The following is a 23,895-nucleotide window of genomic DNA, read 5'->3' as shown; positions in this document are numbered from 1 at the left end:
AAAAACATCATGTCACTTTCAGAATTAGCACCCTTAACATTTAAATAATAAAAAAAAATAAGATGCATAACTCACAAAATAAATGAACACAATGCACTTTAAATGTCTAGCTTAACATTAGGGTTCAAATTTAATGAACTAGATGGTCTTGAAGCAATGGATTAACTAAAATTCACATCAATACACCTGAAGCAAGTTACATCAACCAAGTTTACTGGAACAGTCAACAATTTCCTAAGGGATTTCTATGCTATTTCATTTCTAAAATGAAACAAAGATGTAGAGGAGTAAAGTAAAATCAATGGTCTTAACTATAAGAAGGTGTGCAAAACTTCTAATTGTGTAACATTATTGGCAATATTCACTTCAGATTTCATTTTTACTTATAATCTGCTATAGTACTCTCCCTTTACTCAGTCCTATAAAGGAATTTGGTTAGTTTCCAGCTTGGCAAAGGGCCTAAAATCTGAAAAGCACATTTTAGACTTTGCTCTTTGCTCCCCCCACACAACCCAAAAGATGCTGATGGACCGACTGCTCATTTCATGCACAGTGTTTTCACATTAGGTTTGCAGTATATATACATATATATATATAAAATATATATGGGAATACATATGATATAGAAACACATATATAATTGATATATATGTAATATACATACATATATTATATATACATAATATAAAAACTATGCATACACACACACACACTTCTAGTTGCAGAAATACATGAAAATGACAAGCATAACACAAGACACCACAACTAAAATCCAGAGAATCTTACCACCATTTAGGTTGGCTGACTGCGATCCTGAACAAGTGTAAAGGCATGATTAGGGTTTTTATAAATATTTGCTTTGTATTTTGTTGTTTGGAAATCAGTGACAAGCAAAGGAACAAAGTATATTTGTAGGAATGGCAAATTGAGGAAACAAAGCTTTGGTCAGTTTACTACAGAAGTTGTGCCAAAGCAGCATGAAGAACTCTCAAAATCTGACTTATACATAATGCAGATAAAATTAAGAGGCACAAGCAGGTGACACGAAGTTAAGTATCACTGCACATTATTCTACTGTAATTAAAGAAGATAATAGATGAACGAGAGCGTTTCTCCTATTTCCAGTCAAGGTGCATAGAAACTTGCTGATGGCCATTTATGGATGAACACAGTAAAATAAATTCTTTAAAAAAGCTCAAGACAAGCTGAGAAATAAAAGCTTAAAAAGCAATAAACAGGAAGCAGCTAGAATTTGTAGAATGAGAATTTTAGTAAGTCTGGTCCACTGGTATAAAACTAACAAACATTGATAAATGGGCTGGCAACTCAAACAACAGTTCAACATCCAATTCACAATCTTGGCCTCAGGACTTCTTCATGCTTAGATGTATGAAACACACTTGGAATGAGTTTGGTCAGTTTTTGCAGATTCAAGCTATTTCATTGTAACAGACTCTGTTCCCAAAAAGAAGCTGCCAGAGTATTGACCACAGTGTGCACTTGCAGTCACTGAGAAGAAAATAGCACTAGCATTACCAGTGCAAAGTAAATTAAAGTATTGTTCTCTAGTTACTCCATGAAAAGAGTCATTGAAAAAAAGGACATGGAACAAAATTTAAGCACACAATAAGTGAATACCAAAATACTAAAATTCATAACACACCAACTGCTGTGGTCTCTGTGATTATGCAAAATGCATGTTTTGAACTGGCACATAAAGCAAATATGAAACAGTCCAAGGCCTAGGAGAAATCGGGTTTTTATACTTCAGGGGTGGATTTTACAGTGGCACTGTATGCCTGAGGTCATAATACCTGGTAAAGTTGTCTTTAACTATACCGATTGAACCATGCAAATAAAATCCCACTCAGATTTTATGCACGTCAAAGAAAATTAAATGAGATGCAGTTCTTCAAATGTGTTCTGGAGTACGAAGTGATCAATGGAATGCAAGCTTTATTGCTTAGAACCAAAATCAGTGTGTTAATGTTGTAACACTTACCCCCTCCCTACCATTGCAACTGATAAAACTTTGTTTTCCAAGGTGCTTTCCACACAAACTAAAGGTTGCAGCACTCACAAAAGCAAACTCCAAAAAAAAAGTTTTAAAATTATTCAGAAATTAAAGTTATAAGTAGTAGTCAGCGGCTCAAGTAGCAAGCAAATAATTCAGGTATTTACTCATGGTTTAAGAAATATACAGTGTTGAGTAATGGAGATGGTAGCTAGCCAAACAATTTGCATCCCTAATACAGTAATAATTAGAAAACATATTCAATATGTTTTTAATCTCAAATTATGCAATTTGCAACTCAAGGTTGTGAAATTGTGTCAATTTTTGCCTGGTTCGAATGGATCTTTGCAGCAAAAATTGAATGATTACAAATTTGAATAGAATTCTATTGAGTCATAAATTTGAACAACTTTCCAAAGTGTTGGGTATTTGTCACAACATGGCCTTCCAACATTTGTGCTCATGGATTATAAATTTAATCTAGTGTGACAGCTATAACACATGTGACAGTTTTCATATGAAGGTGATCACGAACAGACAGGATCCTAATGCTAGATACCAGGATGTTGCCAGGAATTGAGAATTTTAGCTATTCGGAAAGATGGATAGGCTGATATTATTTTCTTTGAAACAGAAGAAGCAAAGGAGAGGGGCATAAAATTATGAGGGTCCTGGAGAAAGTGGATAGGAAGGACCTATTTCTGTTAATAGATAGGTCAATAACCAGGGGCCAAAGATTTAAAGTAATTGGCAGAAGGATTAGAGGGGAGTTGAGGAGAAATTTCTTTACCAAGAGGATGGTGAGGGTCTGGAACTCACTGCATGAGCGAGTGGTGGAGGAAAAAGCCCTCATTGTTTTTTAAAAATACAATTGGATAGGGTTATGAAGCAGAGCTGGAAAGTGGTATCAGGCTGGACAGGGCAAGAGAGAATGTAAAGGAAAAATGCCTTAAGCAAGAAATTAAACATGAAATTTGTATCTATTTTGAGCTCTCATCATAAGTGTGAAATTTGAACAAATGGAGGGCAATATTTTGAGGGAAGTGGCACAATTCAAAGTTTACATGCAGTTAAGTCAAAATATTAAATTTTATTCAAGAGCTGTAAAATTACATAAAAATGGTGTCCTGAGGAGTCCCGTTCATCTAATTCCCTGCTTCTTTCCCCTTCTGATTCTTCACTCACCCTGGTTAGTATGCTTTGTTTTCTAAATTCAATTTTCTAACTCAATTCCAATTACAATGATCATATTCGCTACTTGCTGTGGTATTGTGCCAACACTGACAAGCAAACACTCTGGTTCAATCTCTGGTTTGTGCCAACTAAACCGAACTTGACCAGGGTACAGGTTGTGGAATCAGCATCAGTTTCAGTGCCTCAGGCTAAGGAAGTAGGGTAAAATAGCTCTTCAGAATTGCATCCATAGCTATCAAATTGCCCCATCTTTAAATCAGACATAAGGTAATCAAATAGTTGCATTTGTATGGTTCCTTATCAGAATGAAAGAGAACTTCACGTAACAAATCCAAAAATTGCTGGAAAAACTCAGCAGGTCTGACAGCATCTGTGGAGAGAAAGACAGAGTTAACATTTCGAGTCCGTGTGACTCTTCTCTCCACAGATGCTGTCAGACCTGCTAATTTTTTCCAGCAATTTTTTTTGTTTCAGATTTCCAGCAACTGCAGTATTTTGCTTTTACTCACGTAACAAGTGAATACTTGGAGTGCAGTGACCTATGCAGTCACCTTGTACCAGCAACATCCGATAGGCAGTGATGAGATAATTATTGGATTTTTCAGTCGTACTGGTTGCAAGTATAATGGTGCTTCAAGAGAACCCCCAGTTCAATTGTGAATATTGCCAAGAGATTTTTAACATTGGCCTAAACAGGCAGATGGGGTCTTAATTTAATCTTTCATGTAAACTATGCTTAGGTGTAAATTACAAACTCCATCAATAATCCCATGGATGACAGCAGCCCAGATTATGCAGCCAAAGACACCACAGAATAAAGAATGGCAGTGACGTACCAACATTTGTTCATCACTCAAACCTCACCCATGTTTGACTATTCCAACACACTCCTCACTGGCCTCCCACATTCTACCCTCCATGACGGTGAGGTTATCCAAAACTAAATGCCTGTGCCCAATTTGCACAAAGTGTCATTCATCCATCATCCCCGTGTTCACTGGCCTACATTGGCTTCTGGGCAAGCAATGTCTTGAATTTTAAAATTCTCATCCTTGTTTTCAACTCCCTTATAGTTTTGCTCCTCCGTTTCTCTGTAATTTGCTTCAGCCCACAACACTCCGAGATAGTCGCATTCATCTAATTCTAGCCTCTTGAGCATCCCTGATTTTAATTGCTCCACCATTGGTGGCCGTGCCTTCAGGTGCCTAAGCCATAAGTTCTGGAATCCCCTCCCTAAACCTAACTGCTTTTCTATCTCTTGATCCTCATTTAAGACACTATTTAAAACCTAACTCTTTAACCAAGCTTTTGGTCATCTGCCTTAATATTGCCTTATGTGGATTGCTGTCAAACTTTGCTTAATAACCATCTTGTGAAGTGCCTTGAGATGGTTTATTATATTAATTATATAAATACACAGTTGATTTAACATTTTGTTTTCCCTTTCTATTGGGAAGCAGCTTGCCTCCATATGGCACTTCTTTCTTAGCAAAACATAGAAACTAAGTTAGCATGAAGTGATATACACATAGCACATCAGAGAATCATACTACATAATCTATGGAAAATAATTTTAATATGGCAGACAAACCTCTTGAGCCTAAACACCCAATATTACAAGTATTATTGTCGCTTTTATACCTGTATGAGTACATTTTAAGATTATAATACAAACATAATAACTAATTGTAAAATGCCGTTTTTAGTCCACTCTTAAAAGAGACCTTCATAATTGACTTAAGGTTTAGTTGTCACATGGCCTTCCCTGATTGGAATGCCACATTTGTAGAATTAACCTCGGAGCATCCATGAATAATTCAAAGATTTGTACGTTAAAATGTTTCCAAGATATAAGAAACATAGTTCATAAATAGGCATTTCCCCCTATTGCTGTTTTAAGATAACCATAAAATGTAAAACAATACAATAAGACAAAGATGAAATGTCCAAAGGACAGAAATGGAAGACCATCTTCTTATGGTGGAATCTGTATAAAAGGAGTCAAATACTTCTTTCCTTTTCATACATTTGCAAAGTTCATGGCAAATCTTTAAAAAAAAATAATAGTAATATATTAAGTCACATTTGCTGCTCATGGCTGTCTACTACTTTAAGGAAGGAATTTGACAAACTTAATACAACACTTAGTTTCACATAAAATCATCAGGACATGCAAAAAAGAAAAACAAACATAAACAACAGCAAGATACCTTTGTTATCTTCAGATGATGTTAAACCTGAGGCATAGAACAGTTGTTCAAAACTTAGAAGATCATTCAACATTTAAAATGGCAAGTACAACACTAATGCATCCTCTCTGCATATAAACCCAACAACAGTATTTGCTATACCCTGACTTATCAAACGGGATGTGTCAATCACACTGTTTGGCAACAAGTCAGATACATACGTTGGGATTGAGACACCACTTTCGTACGACTTCGTCCTCTAGAATCAGCAGCATCGCCAGCACTAGTGGCAGTTCCCGAGAGTAGTTGCCTATTACGGATACGACCTAGAAAGAGAATAAATAAATTAGAAAAGGAAAGCTATTGACACAAATGATGTGTTGCTCCATGCATAAATCAACTTTTATTTTCAATATTTTTTTTGAAGACTATTCACATGAAAAAGGAAAAGTTCAAAAATTAAAAGATCTGGCCAAACACAAAATATTTGCAATAACATACGAATCTTTAAAGGGATGGGTGCCTGAACCAAAGTTGTACTGGATAATCTAAGCTCCATTGGTCATGATATAGTAGAGGTAAAAATCAGATTTATAATGGATTAGAGTGTGAGAATAACACGCATTCAAACTTTAGAAAGGTGGATTTGAGAGTACAGGTACAAATGGATGCTAACTTGATAATGCAGCAAAAACATTGGAGCTTTTGAAAAGACCAAGAACGGAGGAATGCAGTGAATGTAATACTGCATTTTGGTAAAGTTTTTCACAGATATTAGCTCTTAATATTGGAAAGCATGGAATGAAGGCTGAGAAAACTAATTAATAAAGTGGGTTAGAAATTGATTGAACAGGGACACGAAATAAAGTGAAGTTCAGTGAGGGAGAGTAGAAGGGTGAGATTGCATCCTTATGGAGTCAACAAGCAAATGCAAGCAAGATTTGGACAGAATGAAGATTAGACTGATTTGTGAAAGGTGGCAAGGCTGAGGAAAAGAAAAGCAGTGCAAAGACAAGAATAAATGACATTATTCTAAATGACAACACAGAAGAATTGGGAGTATAGGCTGATGGATGACCACGGTATCTACATAGTGTGCACACAAGAGACTAACAAGATCTTGTGGTAATTAGTTGGAGCGACAAAGAAAAAGTCTGAGTAACTGACAGTATTGCTACAGCCAGCTACCACCCACAGCAACCGGCCCTTTGCCCACCAACCACACATCCACCACCTCCAAACAGCCGGCGTCCTCGTACAACTCTGCCCACCGTACTTCAGTAGCAACTTGAAAACAACAAGAGAAGGGAACATATCTAATAACTATGAACGTGAAAACAGAAAGAGGATGAAAATCTAAAGAGAAATCTAATCTAGAGAGTAAAATTAATTAGTAAAGAAAACATATATTTGATTAGGGTTAAGATAGAAAACAGAAATAGAAACCATAAGAGAGGGAAAAGGTGTGAAACAGCTGTATGTTGGGCCACAGAACTCTCCATAAAGTAGACTTAAGTAAAGCACATCATAACCTATCTAAACACAGCCTCAGGACTGGTCAGGAAATTATCCGAGAACACAGCAGTTAAATTGTGCTTTCCGCTGATCCACTAGCAGAATAATTCAAAACAAGATTAAACTTTTGAAAGTTGCTTTCTCAGCAAAGTTGATTTTCAAAATCTCTCCAGTTCAGTTAGGCTAGTCAGCTGGGCCACAATAACTCAATATGGAATTAGTGATAAAATTGACAGATGATATGTTAAAAATGCAGAATCCACCTTAAAACTAAGGATATCCCTCCCCTCCTCTCTCTCCACCTCCCAAAGGAAAAGATCACATTTTGTTGGAACTGCTAGTTACAACTGAGTAACGTGTTTGATTACACTGGTGTGCGACTGGAGTCACATGCAGGAGGGGCCAGGCAATGGCTGCAAGTTTCCTTTCCAAAAAGATATTAGTGAACTACTTTTCAAAAAATATAACAATTCAACAAATTCATGGTCAGTTTCCCAAGTTTAAAAAAAACGAACTCAATTTCTCAGTGCTTACCATCTTCAGATGCAATTCCTAACAAGGAAAAATGTTCCAAAATGACAGTGTACATAATCTTCATACAAGTTAATATTATGATTAAAGTTTTTGACAGTAAAATTACTCGGTGAATTGATGAACACACCTTTGTTTTCCTTCAGGGATTATTGGTGTACTTGGAAACATTTATGGAAAACAATGATTGAAAAAAAGTATGATATAACTTGGGATATACAAGATTGTTGGGAAAATGCAGGTAGCTAATTTTGAATTGCATAGATATGACAAATGTATTAGACACTAGGGATGGCAATAAATGCTGGCCTAGCCAGCGACGTCCACATCTCATAAATGAATAAAAAAATATAGCAACTGTTTGTACTGTCTCTTAACTGGGCAATTTTCTAGAAAGCAACCTGCCCCTGCGTTCCACATTTTAGCAAGCTGAAACAAATGACTATGCTTCAGGCTTCCAATTAAGAGACATTGCAATTTGTAACGATGAATATAGCATTTAAACCTATAAACACATGAAAACACATAAGTTACAGATCTATAACAGGATTATAAAGAAAGACAGGTAGGCAATTTTCTTACCATCTGCCTTGTCAGATGCATCATCTTTGTAACAGTGCAAGCAAAGAACAGGAAAGAGTAATGATGTTAGAATTCACGCACAATCAATAATTAAAACACTAGGCGGAATTTTACAGCCCCTCCCATTAGCAGTCCCGCCCAAGACAATGGAGTTTTGAACGGCTCGTCGCATTTTCTGGCCCCACCCCGCTGTGACAGGGCTGTAAAACTCCGCCCATTAACTTAAGGCATTTGGAAACAGGATAACTAACAATATATATAAATATTTATCTTCATATAAATATATTTAAGAAATATTTAAGGAAGCCAACATGGATTGGTTAAGGGCAAATCATGTTTAACTTGCTTGAGTTTTTTGGTAAGGTAACAGAAAGGATTGATGAGGATTTACTATTGATATAATGTACATGCACTTAAAAAAAGCATTTCATATATTGTGGCAAAACAGACTTGTGAGCAAAGTTAGTGGTCATGAGGTAAAGGGGACAGTAGCAACAAGAATACAAAATTAGCTGAGTGACAGAAAACAAAGAACAGTGGTAAACTGGAGGAAGGTTTATGGTGGAGATCCCCAGGGATTGGTGTTAGGGCCTCTGCTCTTCTTGGCATATATTAATGATCTAGACACCGGTCAGGGCACGATTTCAAAATTTGCGGACAATACGTAACTTGGAAGCATTCTGAAACATGAGGAGGATAGCACAACTTCAAAGGGACATAGACAGGTTGGTGGAATGGATGGGCAAGTGGCTGATGAAATTTAATTCAGAGAAGTATGAAGTCATTCATTTTGGTAGGGAGAACCCAAAGAGACAATATAAAATAAAGGGTGCATTTCTAAAGGGGATGCAGGAGCAGAGGGACCTGGGTATAAATGTGTATAAATCACTGAAGGTGGCAGGATAGGTTGAGAGTGCAGTTAACAAAATGTACAGCATCCTGGGCTTTATCAAAAGAGCCACAGAGTGCAAAAATAAGGAAGTTATGTTAAACCTGTAAGAAACAAAGATTTGGCCTCTACTAGAGTATTCTAGCCAGTTCTGGGCACCACGCTTTAGGAAGCATATAAAGACATTAGAGAGTGTGCAGGAAGGATTCACGAGAATGGTTTCAGGGATGAGGAACATCAGTTACATAGAAAGTTTGGAGAAGTTGGGACTGTTCTCCTTGGAGGAAAGAAATTTGAGAGGAGATTCGATAGAGGTATTCAAAATTATGAGGAGTCTGGACAGAATAGGTAGGGAGAAACTGTTCCTTATGGTGGAAGGATTGAGAACCAGAAGGCACAGATTTAAGTTATTTGGCAAAAGAAGCAAAAGCGACACGGGGAAAAGCTTTTTCACCCAGTGGGTGGTTAGGGTCTGAAATGCATTGCCTGAGAGTGCAGTGGAGGCAGGGTCAATTGAAGCTTTGAAAAGAGAATTGGATCATTATCTGAAAAGGAAAAAATTGCAGGACTATGGGGAAAAGGCAGGGGTGTGTAGCACTAAGTAAATTGTTCGTTCAGAGGGCCAGCATAGACATGATGGGCTGAATGACCTCATTTTGTGCTGTAACCATTTTATGAAAGCAAGGATATGAAATAATATGGAAGTTATTAATTAAGAGACCATATGTGTTGTTCAAAGCACGTACATTACCTGCCACGTAATGAAACAAAGCTTGAAACATAATAAATCTTTTCAAATGCTTGTATCATACTATTGAAGTAGTAGTGATGTACTGCTAGGTGTCACCAGTGGAAGAGTACACCAGTTGGAAACAGCAGTGAACAAACCCACCACCATTAAGGGTGAACAGTCCATCAGCTGTACCAATACTTCTGCAGCTCAGCACTCATCCATTTGACGAAGTAAATGGATGACAACAGTGGATTTCAATGAGAGACTTGTAGCTTTCCCTGCCTATCGGCTACTGGTTTTATGTCTGACGATGAATGATAACTCATAGACATCAGGATGTCCATCATGGAACACTTTCACACAGTCATGCATCAGGTGGTGTTTCACAAAATTAACGTACTACTTATCAAAACACTTATAATGTTGTTGTTTTCTTGAATGCTCTTAATTGCATGACATCCATCGTTAGGTGCAAAAATTAACTTTTTCACTCTCTTGGCAAAAGTTTGAACAAAATAAAAAAGACAATATGTCATCATGCACTGAAGCCCCAAAACTTGAAGAGTGATGTGATCTGTGATTGTCCATGTACCATATCACTGGTCTCAGCTGTGCCAAAAGGGTGAAGTGCTGTTGTAACATAGAAAGCAAAGGGGGAAAATTGTGAAGAGAGCAATCTAGGCTGCTCTCTTATGCCTAGCAGGTAGCACTGGAGGCTGCACCAGGATAAGATATGCTTTTTTGCTGGCACTCTATGTTGGGGGAGGTTGAGTAACCCTTGGGTAGGAAAGGGGAGAAAATAAAAAACAAGTAAAAAATGGGGATTTTAAAAACATTTGTGCATAGAAACAGGTGTAGGCCACTCAGCTCCTCTAGTCTGTTCCACTATTCAATGAGATCAGCTGATCTGTAGCTTAACTCCCTCCACATGCATTGGTCCTTATCCTTTTACACCTTTGTCTAGCAAAAACCTGTTGGTCTCAGATGTATTAATTGGGTTGTCATTTAGTGCTTTTTCTGGGATAGTGCTCCACACTTCTACTACCTATCGCATGAAGAAATGTTGCCAAATTTCTCTCCTGAATGGACCAGCTATGGTTTTAAGATTAAGATCTTCCTCTTGATTCCCCAACTGCGAAAAAAGGTTTCTCTACCTACCCTATCAATTCCTTTCAAAATCCTAAAAACCTCAATCAAATCACCCTTTCCCTTCTAAATTCCAGGGAATACAAGCCACATTTATGTAATCTCGCCTCATAATTTCATTTTTGGAACCCTGGTAACATTCTGGTGAATCTTCTTCCAATGTCAATATATCCTTAATAATTGTACATAGTACTCTAGGCATGGTCAGTCCACAGTTTGTATTGCTGTAGCATGTAGAATCCTCTATATTCTATCCCTCCAGTTATACAGGCTAACATTTCATCACCCTTTTTGACTCCTAAGGAGTTCTTCCATGGGTAGCCTGGGTCTGGAGTGCAGTTTCTGGTGTTCCTCCCGATTCTGCTGCAGGCTAAGTACAACATTGCTGTAATACAGCACATTTATTCAAGCAATACTTCACAACTGACGAGAGAAAATATAAAATCTTAATAACACAAACACATTGAGTTATATATGACAGAGAAAGAGAGATTTGAATAGCTAATTCTGCTACATGCATAATATAACATTAAAAAAATGGATAAAGAAGTTAATTACTCCTGATATTTCTAACCTTGATAATCTGGATTTTTCTCAAAGGTAAAAACAGCTAAAAATCTACAGAAACTTCCATTAAAAATTAACCCCTGGATCACTTACCCAGAAGGAATGTTGGAGCAGTGAATTTGAAAAAGCAAGGTAGGACAAACACTGTTCTGTCTCAGCAGCTAAGCATCAAAACTGTACTCCAGATGTCAGAATACCTCTGAGCAATGTCACAGGAGACCCATTTGTATTAGCAATACTGTCCATCTCACTTCCAAAGTTGGGCATGCAGGTAGGTTTGTTGTTTCTTCCCTCATCAAAACAAGAGCATTATTTGTGTTATAAAATAGGCTTTTTGCTTTAGTTCTTCAGGAGGATTTTTGATTAAGAAATAAATACTTCACTCTTTCCTTATCCCCACAAAACTTTTTCCCCTTTTATAACCAGTGAAATCACTGAGAAAAGTACATTTTTTCTTTTCCAGGAGAATTTGTATTTCTTTCCCAAGGATTTAGTGTTCCACCAAAGAGATTCCTCCTGCACTGTCAATTCTACATTGGTCAGTACCCTTAATAGGTAATTCTTTCATCCTGACTACATACTCTGGCTGCAATGCAAAGCATCTGGAACATGTCCCTTCAGTTGTGTTTCAAATTCAATGCCTCTCAGTGATGCAGGAAAAAGCCCATCCCAAACAAAAATTAGTGATTTTTTTTTAAGTTAATGTTTCAGATGTTGTAAAGAGAAAGTTATTTTTCATTGCTTGTGCTCCAAAGTCAGCGGTTAGAAATTTTTGATCTGGTAAATTTTGACTTCAAAGCAGATGAATAAAAATTAGAATTCCATAGGAATGGAATGGATAGAATTCCATACTGAAAGGTTCAACAGGATGATCGAATTCCACAAAAAGGTTCAACAGTACCCAATGACCAAGTGAAATTTCTAACCCTGGCAAAACTCATGTTTAATTCACAGAGAGAAAGAGTATCAGACAGACAGGTCTGTGCAGGCAATATCTCGTTTCTAATTGTTGACTTTAGAAAAATTGCAAGGTGGCAGTAGGGGGAGGGGGCTGCGGGGTGGTGGTGGTGGTGGTGAAGTTGTATGGTGATTCTTCTGCAGCATTTACTTTTTTTTTGGAGTTTCTGTAGCTGTTCCAAAGTTAGGGCAGACGATGGAGAACATTCATAGAAATGCACCCTCAAGTCTTTTGATTAGATGGGGTCTCGTGTTGGCAATAGTAAATTTTACACTGTTATATTAATATAATTTATATGAATGATGTGCTCAAACTTATCAACATTTGATCCAAATCTCATCTTACTTAGTAGCTGAACATTGAAAGCATGTCCCCATCCTAACCAATACCCCAACTGTTAAAACCTCAGCAATATACAGAAACAGGAACTTTAGCGGCTCTCAAGTGGTGGGCTGGGAGGTGGTGGGCAGGCGCACTGATGCAGTCCTTCCTCCAGTGAATTTTCCCAGTGACGGGCTGCAAGGCAGATTGGCTGCCCACTACAAGGAAGTGGGCAACAGATTTGCAAATTTAAAGGCCCAATTAAGGGCCATTTTATGGAGCTGTCAGCATTTTGTCACCAGCTGAATGGAGGTAGTCTCCCTTCAGCAGCCATCAGACCTGGAGGGCCCATAGCCCAAAGAGGGTGCCGCAGGCCGAGAAGGAAGCCCCCCACTGCCCTAAAACTCTTCCCTGAGGATTTTCCCCTCGGACCCTCAGCACACTGAATTTTTAATTTTAATGTACTTACCTGGAGGCGCCACGCAGTTGCCTGCCTTCCTCAGCAGCACCGAACTCTCCCAGGGGCTGTGCTTAGAGCTGCTGGCCCTCTGATTGGGCTAATTGCATCAGCAGCTTACCCACTGTCCTTATTTGGACGACAGGTTCACAGGATGCTGATTAGGAGTCCATCTGCGATCATCAAGCAACTGAGAGCCTTGGACATACTTTTTCTACCCAGTGTCGGGAAGTCTCAAGGTCCATGGTAAAGTTCGGCCCTTAGAGCTATTATGGTACAGAAGGAGGCCATTTAGTCCATAAAGTCCATGCTGGCTCTCTGTAGAGCAAGAGACAGCAAGCCCCATTCCCCCACTCTATCCCATAACCCTGCAAGTTTATTTTCCACAAGTACACATCCTTTTGAAGTCATTGTCTCTGCTTTCAATCCCTCATAAGTATTAAGCTCCATGTCATCACTACCCACAACATAAAAGTTCTTCCCTACATGCCCCCTGTATCATTTACCCAAAACCTTCAATTCCAGTCCCCTGGTCGTCATATGATCAGATAATGGGAACAGCTTTGCTTTGTCGATAATAACTAAACCGGTCATAATCTTGTACTCTTCTATCAAATCTCCCCTCAATCACCTTTGCTCCAATGAGAACTGTAGTAAAAGGGTCTCTAACATAAAGGGCTAATGTGGGACTGAGTACAGTACCGCTCATATAGTGATGCAAGGTGACACCTGACCCAGAGCCAGGGTCAGTCTGGAGTGGACACAGTTGGGTTAAAACCTAGAATGGGGTCAGCTCCATACCTGTACCTTCTACTGTAAATATGTACATAGTTGTGAGTTGCTAATGAAGATTTCCTTTTAACATACTCCAAACTCGAAGCAGAATCCTTAAAGAATAACCCCAGTGCAGAGTAAAGGGTTATCAGAAGCACATGATGCTGATGTAATGATGATATAATATAACATGATTGAGTAACATGAGAACTGGAGGGAGAATTTCCAACCTCGTGCAGGGTCCTGATGTGTATATAGTAGCTGAAAATAAAGTGTAATGGTTAGAACAGATTACACAGACTCAAGCAGCTTTCTTTGGGAGAATAGACAAGCCCCAAAGAACCATGTCTAGACCCCAAACACATGATGGAACATGGTGGCAGCGGACAGTGAGTAAAATACCCAGAAAAATTTAAGAAGCAGGTACAGACCTGATAAGTCAAGAGATCTTTGAAAGGACGGAAGGAACAGATTCAAGACACCCCAAAAAGTTGGGGCACAGTGGGTGCAGCAGATGTAAGCTGAGACACAGAGCCGGAGTCCAGGCAACAGTGAGCACAGAACCAAAGCAACAAGCAGCATTAGTGAAGCAGCAACAATTCCAGGGTTCAGTTGAAGCATGGAATCCACAATAACAGTTCCAGAATCATTTCGGACTGCTCACACAGGTCCAGAACTGGGACAACTGGAGAGAAAAAGGTTTGCAAGATAGAGAACTGCTTCTGGCTTGCACAAAGATCAACATGATCAAGTCAGTTAGATCTATTGCTATGATAGCAAGGCAGGGAGTTGGTGAGGCTTCAACTTCTTACAAGGATGTCCTGCAAGCATTTGATTCAGATTTAAGCATTCACAGAAATTTAATTGTAGAAAGGGCAAAATTTAACAGGAGGAAACAAAGACTAGGTGAAAGAATGGATGCGTTCATCAACAATCCACACATGCTGGCAGGGAACTGTGATAATGGAATCTTAAGAGAGGAACTGATTCATGATCAAATAGTTGGGATCTTTGATGAAGCATTATCAGGTCTCTGATAGACAAGAGAGGATTTAACATTATCAAAAGCCATACAAATCGCGAGGCAAACTGAGCTTAGAAAACAAAATCGGTTGTTTGTTTGCAGAGAAGGTGAGGACCTGTGGACAAGATCAAGTGAGACTTGTGTGCTGGCCATAAGAAAGAAAGTACAGCAAAGCCTCAGCCTGCAAAAACGGGCAAAAGCACACCAACCAAAAACCCATCTGGTTCACTAATATCCTTTAGGGAAGGAAATTTGCTGTCCTCTCCTGGTCTGGCCTACATGAGACTCCAGACCCACAGTAATGTGGTTGACTCTTAAAAATGTCCTCTGAACAAGGGCAATTAGGGATGGGAAATAAATGCTGGCCTAGCCAGTGACACCCACATCCCACAAACAAATTAAAAAACCCCGCATCCTGAAATGTCATTGATGCAGCAGGATTAAACTACACAAGCAAGACAAACATCCAGCAAGGACAGTAGAGTGCCACAACTGTGGAAAAGTAGTCCAGCAGGCCACTTCAAAACTGCTGACAACCTGTAAGAAGAGGGAGAAAATCTTAAACTGGAGCCACATATGAGAAATGGAAGGACTACAAACAAAGGAAGTAACCCTCCTAGAAGAGTTAAGTGATACTGCAAATAAATTTTGGCATGTTAAACTCGAAGCGGGTGGACACCTCAAAGAGTTTAAATTAGACACAGCAGCAGGGATTTCTGTTTCATCAGACGAATGGCTCAAGCAGATTACATTTCAACTCTCATCTACCAAATTTCCGAGTCCTAGAGGGGCCACATTGAAAGTGAAAGGCCAACCCATGACCAAGCTGAAGTACAAAGATAGGGAAATCTTCAAACCTCCCTATGTCATACAAAATCAAGCATGCTCTCTACTAAACAAAAAGGCATGCTTAAAGTTGAAGCTAATCTATGAATTCAATGAAGTTGCTGATAAGCATCGCAGCACTACATTCATAAATTAATTTCCAAAATTATTTACAGGCCTAGGGAAACTAAAGACTGAGTGCCATATCACCCGACAAGCTGAAGCTAAACCAATTTGCCTCTTCACACTGAGGAAAGTCCCTCACCCATTGTTGGACAAGGTCAAGGGTGAAATTGAGAACAGGTTACAGCAAGGACTTATCTCACCAGTCACTATACAACAAAATGGTGTTCAGGAATGGTCATGGTCCCAAAGCCAAATGGCTCTATAAAAACCTACATAGATTTAACTCAATTCAACAAATCAGCGGAATATAAGATCCACCTGATGGTCTCAGTGGATCAGAATCTTGCCAAACTTGCCAAGACTACTTTATTCACCAAGTCAGATGTGATTTTGGCAGGTACCTCTGGACAAAGAATCCAGATTGCTGACCGCATTTATTATGCCATTTGGTCATTATTGTTTCAATAGATTAGCATTTGGAATTGTGTCCACTTCTGAAATTTTCCAGAGAACTATGTCTCAAACCCCAGAAGGCATGGAAGAAATAATATGCTATCTGGACAACATACTTGTACATGGCTCCACAAGAAAGAGCATAGCCGCAATTAGAGCGGTCCTGAGAGTCTTATCGGATGCAGGTCTAACATTCAATGAAAAATGTGAGTTTGCCAAACCTATAAACAAATTTCTAGGTCACATAAGCCACTGGAATCATAGTTGATCCACAAATAGCAAAAGTAATCAGAGAATTCCCACAGCCCAGGAATGTTACTGAGCTTCGAAGGTTCCTCAGGATGGTTAACCAAGTGGGCAAGTTCCTACCAAATTTGGCAGAGGTCAATGAGCCTTTGAGATAGCCATTGAGACAGGGTCAACAGTGATGCTGGAATGTGGACCAACAAAATGCTTTTGAAAAGATTAAACAACTTTAACCTACACTAAAACTTGGCACATTATGATCCAAAGTTACTACCCATAGTAGCAGCAGATGCATCGTCAACAGGTCTGAGGGCTGCATTATTTCAAATGCTGAGAGAGGGCAAACATAAACCAGTTTATCAAGCCGCAAGGTAATTATCAGAAACAGAATAAAGGTATGCCACAATCAAAAAAGAAGCACTGGCAGCAACAGGGCATGCAAAAAATTCTCAGAGTGCGTTGTGAAATCATGGTTCAAAATTGAAAGGGTCCATAAGTCACTGGTCATTCTTCTGAACATGACAGAAATTGTGAAGATGCTGCCCAGAAGCCAGTGGTTCAGATTGAGAGTAATGACCAAGACTCCATAACAGAGTATGTTCAAGGATAGTATCAAATGACAGTAGACACAGTGTCGTGGATGCCATCAGAAGGAAACAAGCAAGAGGATTTATTCTTCATCGAGGAGATGGAAGCATATACATCCCTAATTACTCAACGAAAAGTTGCAGGAAATAAAACAAGCTCAGCTGCAAGATGACGAGTGACTCCAGATAAGAAGGATGGCCAGATTATATCCTCAGTAATCCAGTACTACACCAATACTTTGAACAGCGCAAACGCCTCACAGACATCGACAATTTACTAGTCTTCTATGAGAGAATTGTCATTCCGAGGGCACTTCTGCTTGATGTTCTTCAAGGACTTCACCAAGGTCACCAGGATAGCAAAATATCATGTGAGATCCCAGCAATCAATCTGGTGGCCAGGCATTATTTGTTCTATATAAGAAATGATTAATAATTGTCTTACATGTGCAATACATAGCCAAAAGCAAAAAGAGCCATTATTACCTTCTTTTCCATCAAAGATGTCGTAGTGCCTGAGAATGGGTTTATTTGATTTTAAGGTGAAAACATTCCTTATTGTCATTGATTACTACTCAAGGTGGATTAATTAAACAGATTGCACAACATCATGGCAGAAGCAGTCATTTAATCACTGAAAAGAATTTATGCAACACATGGAATTCTGGACATTATAGTGTCAGGCAATGGTCTGCAACTTGCTAATTATTCCAAAATTTTACAAAGGACCATGGATTTGTTCACATTACCAGTTCATCACGTTATCATCAAACTAATGGAGAAGCTGAGAGAGGTGTATGAGCCAAAGATTTGCTAAAGAACAAAGAAAACAGACTACAGCTTCCTGTAAGGACTGCCTGTAAGGACCTCAGTTCCTTCGCTTCCATCGCATCTGTTCCAATGATGCAACATTTCTGACATGTCTTCCTTCTTCCTTAACCGGGGTCTTCCACGAATTGTGGTTGACAGAGCCTCTCTCGTGCCTCTGCGCTCACACCTTCCCCTCCCTCCCAGAACCATGACAGGGTCCCCTTTGTCCTCACTTTTCACCCCACAAGCCTCCGCATTCAAAAGATCATACTCTGCCATTTCCACCAACTCGAGCATGATGCCACCGCCAAACATATCATCCCTTCACCGTCCTTGTCAGCATTCCGTTAGGACCATTCCCTCCGGGACACCCTGTCAGTGATTGGTCTGATTCGATTTTTCCTTTTTGTGGACAGGACATACCATTGTCAGTTAGGTACCTGTGTTGTGTAACAGGTTGACTAAAGGCACAGCTAGTTCTGGAGCACAAATCTTCCAGTGTCACAGCCAGGATGCAGTCTGGGCCTACAGCCATTGCTGCTTACAGTGCCTTCAGTCATTTCTTAATATCATGTGGAGCTAAACGAATTGTGCAAAGATTGACATGAAGGATAGTGGGGACTCTGGAGATGTAGCAGCCACTTGGCACTTCTAGCTGAAGATGGTTGCAAATGCTTCAGCCTTATCTTTTGCACTGATGTACTGGGTTCTGCCATCATTCAGTATGGGGATGTTTGTGGAGCCTCCTTCTCTGGTTAGTTGTTTACTTGTCCACCACCAGTCATGAAGGACTGCAGAGCTTTGATCTGATCCATTGGTTGTAGGATCACTTAACATGCCTATAGCATGCTGATTTTGCTCTTTACTATGCACGTAGTCCTGTTTTGTAGCTTCATTACACTGGCACCTCATTTTTAAGTATCCCAGCATGCTCTCCTACACTCCACGTTGATTCAGGGTTGGTCTTCTGGCTTGATCGTAATGGTAGAGTGAGGGATATGCCAAGCCATGTTACAGATCGAGGCTGAATACACTTCTGCTGCTGCTGATGGCGTCTCATGGATGCCCAGTTTTGAGTTGCTAGATCTGTTTTAAATCTATCCCATTTGGCACAGCAGTGCCACACAAAATGAGGGAGGGTCTCCTTAGAGTGAATATGGGACTTCATCTCCACAAGGACTGTGTGATGGTGACTCCTACCAGTACTGTCATGGACATCGGCATCTGTGACAAGAAGGGTGAGGTTAAGTAGGTTCTCTCACCTGCTGCGGGATCTGTCTGCCAGGTATGTCCTTCAGGACTCAGTCAGCTTAGTCAGTAATGGTGCTACTGAGCCACTCTTGGTGATGGACACTTAAGTCCGCCACCTAGAGTATATTCTGTGTGCTTTTGCTTCTTCCAAGTGGTGTTCAACATGGAGGAGCATTGATTTATCAGCTGAAGGACAGGGGTAGGTAATAATCAGCAGGAGGTTTCCTTGCCTATGCTTGGCCTGATGCCAGGAGACTGCATAGGGATCTAGGGTCAATGCTGAGAACCACTCCCTCCCATCACTGCCACTGTATTATCACCTCTGGTGGCTCTGTCCTACCAGTGGGACAGGACTGAAATGGTGATGGAGTCTGGGGCATTGGCTGTAAGGTATGATTTGGTAAGCCAGGCTGCTACTTGATTAGTCTGTGGGACAGGTGTCCCAATTTTGGCCAAGTCCCCAGATGTGAGTGAGGACGACTTTGCAGGATTAACAGGGTTGGATGTGCCATTCCTAACAGTACTGAGGGTGTTCTTACAACACATGGACTGCAGCAGTTTGAGAAGGCAGTACACCAGCACCTTCTCAAGGGCAATTAGGGATTGGCAATAAATGCTGGCCTAGCCAGCGACACCCACATCCCATGAATATACAAAAACAAATTTTAAAAAAAAATTGTCTGGTGTTATTGGCTAACGTTCGCATTTCAAATTTCCAAAAATAAAATGAACCCTGAAGTATTCTCAGTGATAACATTATACTGTATTGGAATGAAGTTCTATGTCACAATTCAAAGGCAAGCTATAAATAATCAACTAGCTAAACTGCATACGAGATATTATTATGTAATATTTTACCAGCTGTCCATAAGTCCACTGTTTGTAGATGGATGTAAAAACAAATCCAATATTTGTCAAAGGTAACAGTACACAATTTCAAGCACCTTCAGCCTCATGGCAATGATTCGTCTAAAAAACAGAGGCATAGCAGGGCACCTCAGTCCTGTGGAATGCACACCCTGTGCTATGTGAGAACTCCAGGATGCTTCCTGTGTCTTGGTCAACTACAGGCACAGGAACTGTCATCAACTGGAGGAACTTGAGCTTCATGTTTATCAAGGATAAAAGTTTTAAATTGGGGAAAGGCCAATTTTATTAAGCTGAATTGTGATTTGACAAAGTTAACTGGAAACAGCTACCTTTAAGTAAATCACTGTTAAAACAGTGGGAGACATTCAAGGAGGAGCCAAAGACAGTTCAGAACAAATATGTCCCCACAAAGAAAAAAGGGTGGGACTCTCAAATTGAGAAATTCCTTGTTCACCCTATCCCTGGATGTCAAAAAGCATATAGAGTAGGTTAAGGTGAAAAAAGAAAACTTATGGCAGATGCCAAGAGCTCAATGTGCACAAATGTCTAGGAGAACATAGAAAGCGCAGGGTGAAACTAAAAAGGAGATTACAAAAGCAAAGGGAGGGCATGAAAAAATATTGGTAAATAAAATAGGTAAATAAAAGGAAAACCCAAAGATGTTTTATTCGTGCATAAGTAGCAAGAGGATAACTAAGGCAAGAATAGGGCAAGTTGGAGACCAAAAAAAGAACATTTTGCATCTGCTTTCATAGACGGTAAGGATGAAGCAGACACTGCTGTTAAGGAGGAAGAGTATGAAATATTGGATGGGATAAGCATTGTGGGAAGGAAGTACTAAAAGCGGTAAATCACCAGGCTTGAATGAAATGTATCCCAGACTGCTAAAAGGAGCAAGGCAAGAAACAGCAGTGGCTCTGACCATCACTTTCCAATTCTCTCTAGCTGGAGGCATGGTGCCGGAAGACAGGAGAACTGCTCAAAGTGAATAAAGAATAACCAAGAATATTAGAGGCTTTCCCTCGATTGTGGGCAAATTATTGGACAAAAATTTGAAGCAGCAGCATAAATCGTCATTCAGAGAGGTGCTGATTAATCAAGGGCAGTCAGCATGGATTTGTTAAGAGAAGGTTGTGTCTGAGTGAAGTTTCTGAGGTAGTAACCAGGAGGGTTGATGAGGATAGCACGTTTGATCTAGTCTACATGGACTCGAACAAGGTTTTGGCAAGGTCCCACAGGTCAGAAAATCACAAGTTCATGGGATCCAAGGAAAAGTGGCAAGTTGGCTCCAAAATGGGCTCAATTGCAGGTGTTTTTGTGACTGGAAGGCTGCTTCCAGTGAGGCTCTGCAGGTCTCAGTACTGGAGTTCTTGCTGCTTGTGGTACAACTCAATGATTTAGACTTACATGTAGGCACAAAAAGGAGTTTGCAGATGATATGAAAATTGGCTGTGTGGTTGGAGTGAGGAAGATTGCAAGGAGATATCAATGGACTGGTCAGGTAAGTAGAAAAGTGGCAAATGGAATTCAATTCAGAGAAGTGTGAGGACACGTTTGGGGAAGACACACAAGGCAAGGGAATACTAAAATAAATGTTAGTATGCTTAGAGGTTTGGAGGAACAGAAGTATCTTGGGGACCCGTCAACAATGGCCCTTGGTCTATAGATCCCTGAAGGATGATAAGGTGTCCAAGAAACGACACAGGATACTTATCTTTATTTGCCAAGGCACAGAATAGGAGAACAGTGAACTTATGATAAAACTGTATAAACACCAGTTAGACAGCAACTAGAGTATCATGTTCAATTCTGATCACTGCATTACAGGAAGGGTGTGATCACATTGTACAGAACAAGATTTACGAGGATGTCGTGGTGTGTAAAATTACGAGGGGCTGTGATAGAGGGGATGAGAAGGATCTATTTCTGTTAGTGGAGAGGTCAATAACCGGGGGGCACAGATTTCAACTAATTTGGTAGAAGGATTATACAGGGGAGTTGAGAAGTAATGGATTCACCCAGAGGGTGGTTGGGGTCTGGAACTCACTGCCTGAAAGGATGGTAGAGGCAGAAACCCTCACTGTATTTGAAAACACTTGGATATACACTTGAGGTGCCATAACCTACAGGACTACAGACAAAAACTAAAATGGGATTAGATTAGATAGCTCTTTCTTGGCTGGCTTGGACAGAATGCACTCAATGGCTTCCTGTGCCATAAGTCTTTTGGTGTTCTATATTTCTATCAGTGAGAAAAGGAGATCAAAAGCTTTGGAGAAAAATTTGTATTAATCAACCTTACCGAGTGAAGCATAGGCTCCGGCAGGGATATTAGATGCAGTTAAACGGCTTGCTGCTGTGTGTCCCGTGGTATGCCGTGATTTTGCAGATGCAGCAGCATTCACATCTATGTCACTTCTAGAACGCTGCAAACCACCAGGGGTAGCCACAGACTTAGCACTTGGGCCTGAAACAAACAAGGGAAAGATTCGGAAATGTAGGTGTTATTTGAAAAATGTTCAGTTGCAATATTAGACTGAAGCTCTTTAAAAAGAGTCAACATCATAAAGTTGACCAAACAAAATTATCAAGGATAGACAGCGAATAGAAACAAAATAATCGCAATGGAATGATCTCAACTATGATTAAATAGCTGTATCGCAAAAGAATATCTATCTGCCCATTTCAAAAACAGAATTAACAATCCATATTGTACAACAGAGTGGAAAGGAGAACTAAAATGAAGGCAAAATACTGTGGATGCTGGAAATCAAACAAAAACAAAAAATGCTGGAAAAACTCAGCAGGTCTGACAGCATCTAGGGAGAGAGAGAGAGAGAGAGAGAGAGAGAGACGGAGATAATGTTTTGAGTCCGTATGACTCTTCTTCAGACTTTGTGGCCTGTTGGCTAAGAAATTAAAGGGCTCTTAAAAGAAATCCTGCTTTTCAGAGATACTGCTGTTGAAGGACATCTTCTGGTCTGAAGACTCATATGGACTCGAAACATTATCTCTGTCATTATCTCTGAAACATTATCTCCACAGATGCTGTCAGACCTGCTGAGTTTTTCCAGTATTTTTTGTTTCCGTTTCAGAAAGATGTACTCCGCTGAAGAGTCCAAAGTCTTATTTTCTTACTGTGCTGAGTCAAATAATCTCAGCCAAGACAGTGGTTTGGGTGCTACAAAAAGATATAAGCAGCAATGTCATTGGAAGTCCACAACCTTCATGTTCCTCTCCAAGTCACTTACCATCCTGACTCACACAAACATAACTTGCATTATTGTCAATGGATCAAAAACCTGGACTTCCCTACCTAACCACCATTTTAAGCTTTGCAGCTATTCAGGAAGAAGATCCTCTCACCATTATGTCCTTTCAGGGCAACTTGGAATGGACAATGAATGCAGCCTCGCCAACAACACTCTTAACTGGAGAACAAATACATAAAGGGCCAAGACAAAACTGGGCTTTGTGGCCTGTTGGCTAAGAAATGAAACGGCTCTTAAAAGAAATTCTGCTTTTCAGAGAAACTGCTGTTGAAGTACGTTTGTTCAAGTTGTATTACGTTAAAGATTACAGTTCCATTTTCCCCTAAAAATACTTTTACTATCAAATGATATTTTAACAGCTGCTGCTGTAGCCTAAATGCAACCCTAAACACGATCAAAGCAATCTGTAGAGCAATATATTCATCGTTAATGGATTTTGCTGTCAAATCCATATAATCAGTTGCTTAAGTAAGGTGAGAGAGAGAGAGAAACCAGGAAATTATAGACCTGCTAGTCTACATCTGTTGTGGAAAAGTTATTGGAATCTATAATTAAGGGCAT

The 23,895-nt window shown here is 39.7% G+C and overlaps 1 protein-coding gene across 15 annotated transcripts in view; it reads right to left on the bottom strand.

Moving 5' to 3' along the window:
• The window catches only part of clasp2 (cytoplasmic linker associated protein 2), a 557,389-nt gene that overhangs the window by 217,272 nt on the left and 316,222 nt on the right, over nt 1-23,895 (bottom strand). For 12 of the 15 annotated variants that reach the window (XM_041189359.1, XM_041189360.1, XM_041189361.1 and 9 more), the window contains 3 exons: nt 22,365-22,529; nt 8,026-8,049; nt 5,619-5,723 (listed from right to left, as the gene is read on the bottom strand). In XM_041189359.1, coding sequence (XP_041045293.1) covers nt 5,619-5,723; nt 8,026-8,049; nt 22,365-22,529 — 294 coding nt within the window. The remainder of the gene's footprint in view (nt 1-5,618; nt 5,724-8,025; nt 8,050-22,364; nt 22,530-23,895) is intronic. The other 3 variants (XM_041189363.1, XM_041189373.1, XM_041189372.1) reach the window with 1 other exon arrangement.

The sequence above is a fragment of the Carcharodon carcharias genome, chromosome 6 (assembly GCF_017639515.1).
Source record: "Carcharodon carcharias isolate sCarCar2 chromosome 6, sCarCar2.pri, whole genome shotgun sequence".
Taxonomy (NCBI): domain Eukaryota; kingdom Metazoa; phylum Chordata; class Chondrichthyes; order Lamniformes; family Lamnidae; genus Carcharodon; species Carcharodon carcharias.
The sequence above is the reverse complement of the archived record's forward strand: the minus strand, read 5'-3'. Positions and strand labels throughout refer to the sequence as shown.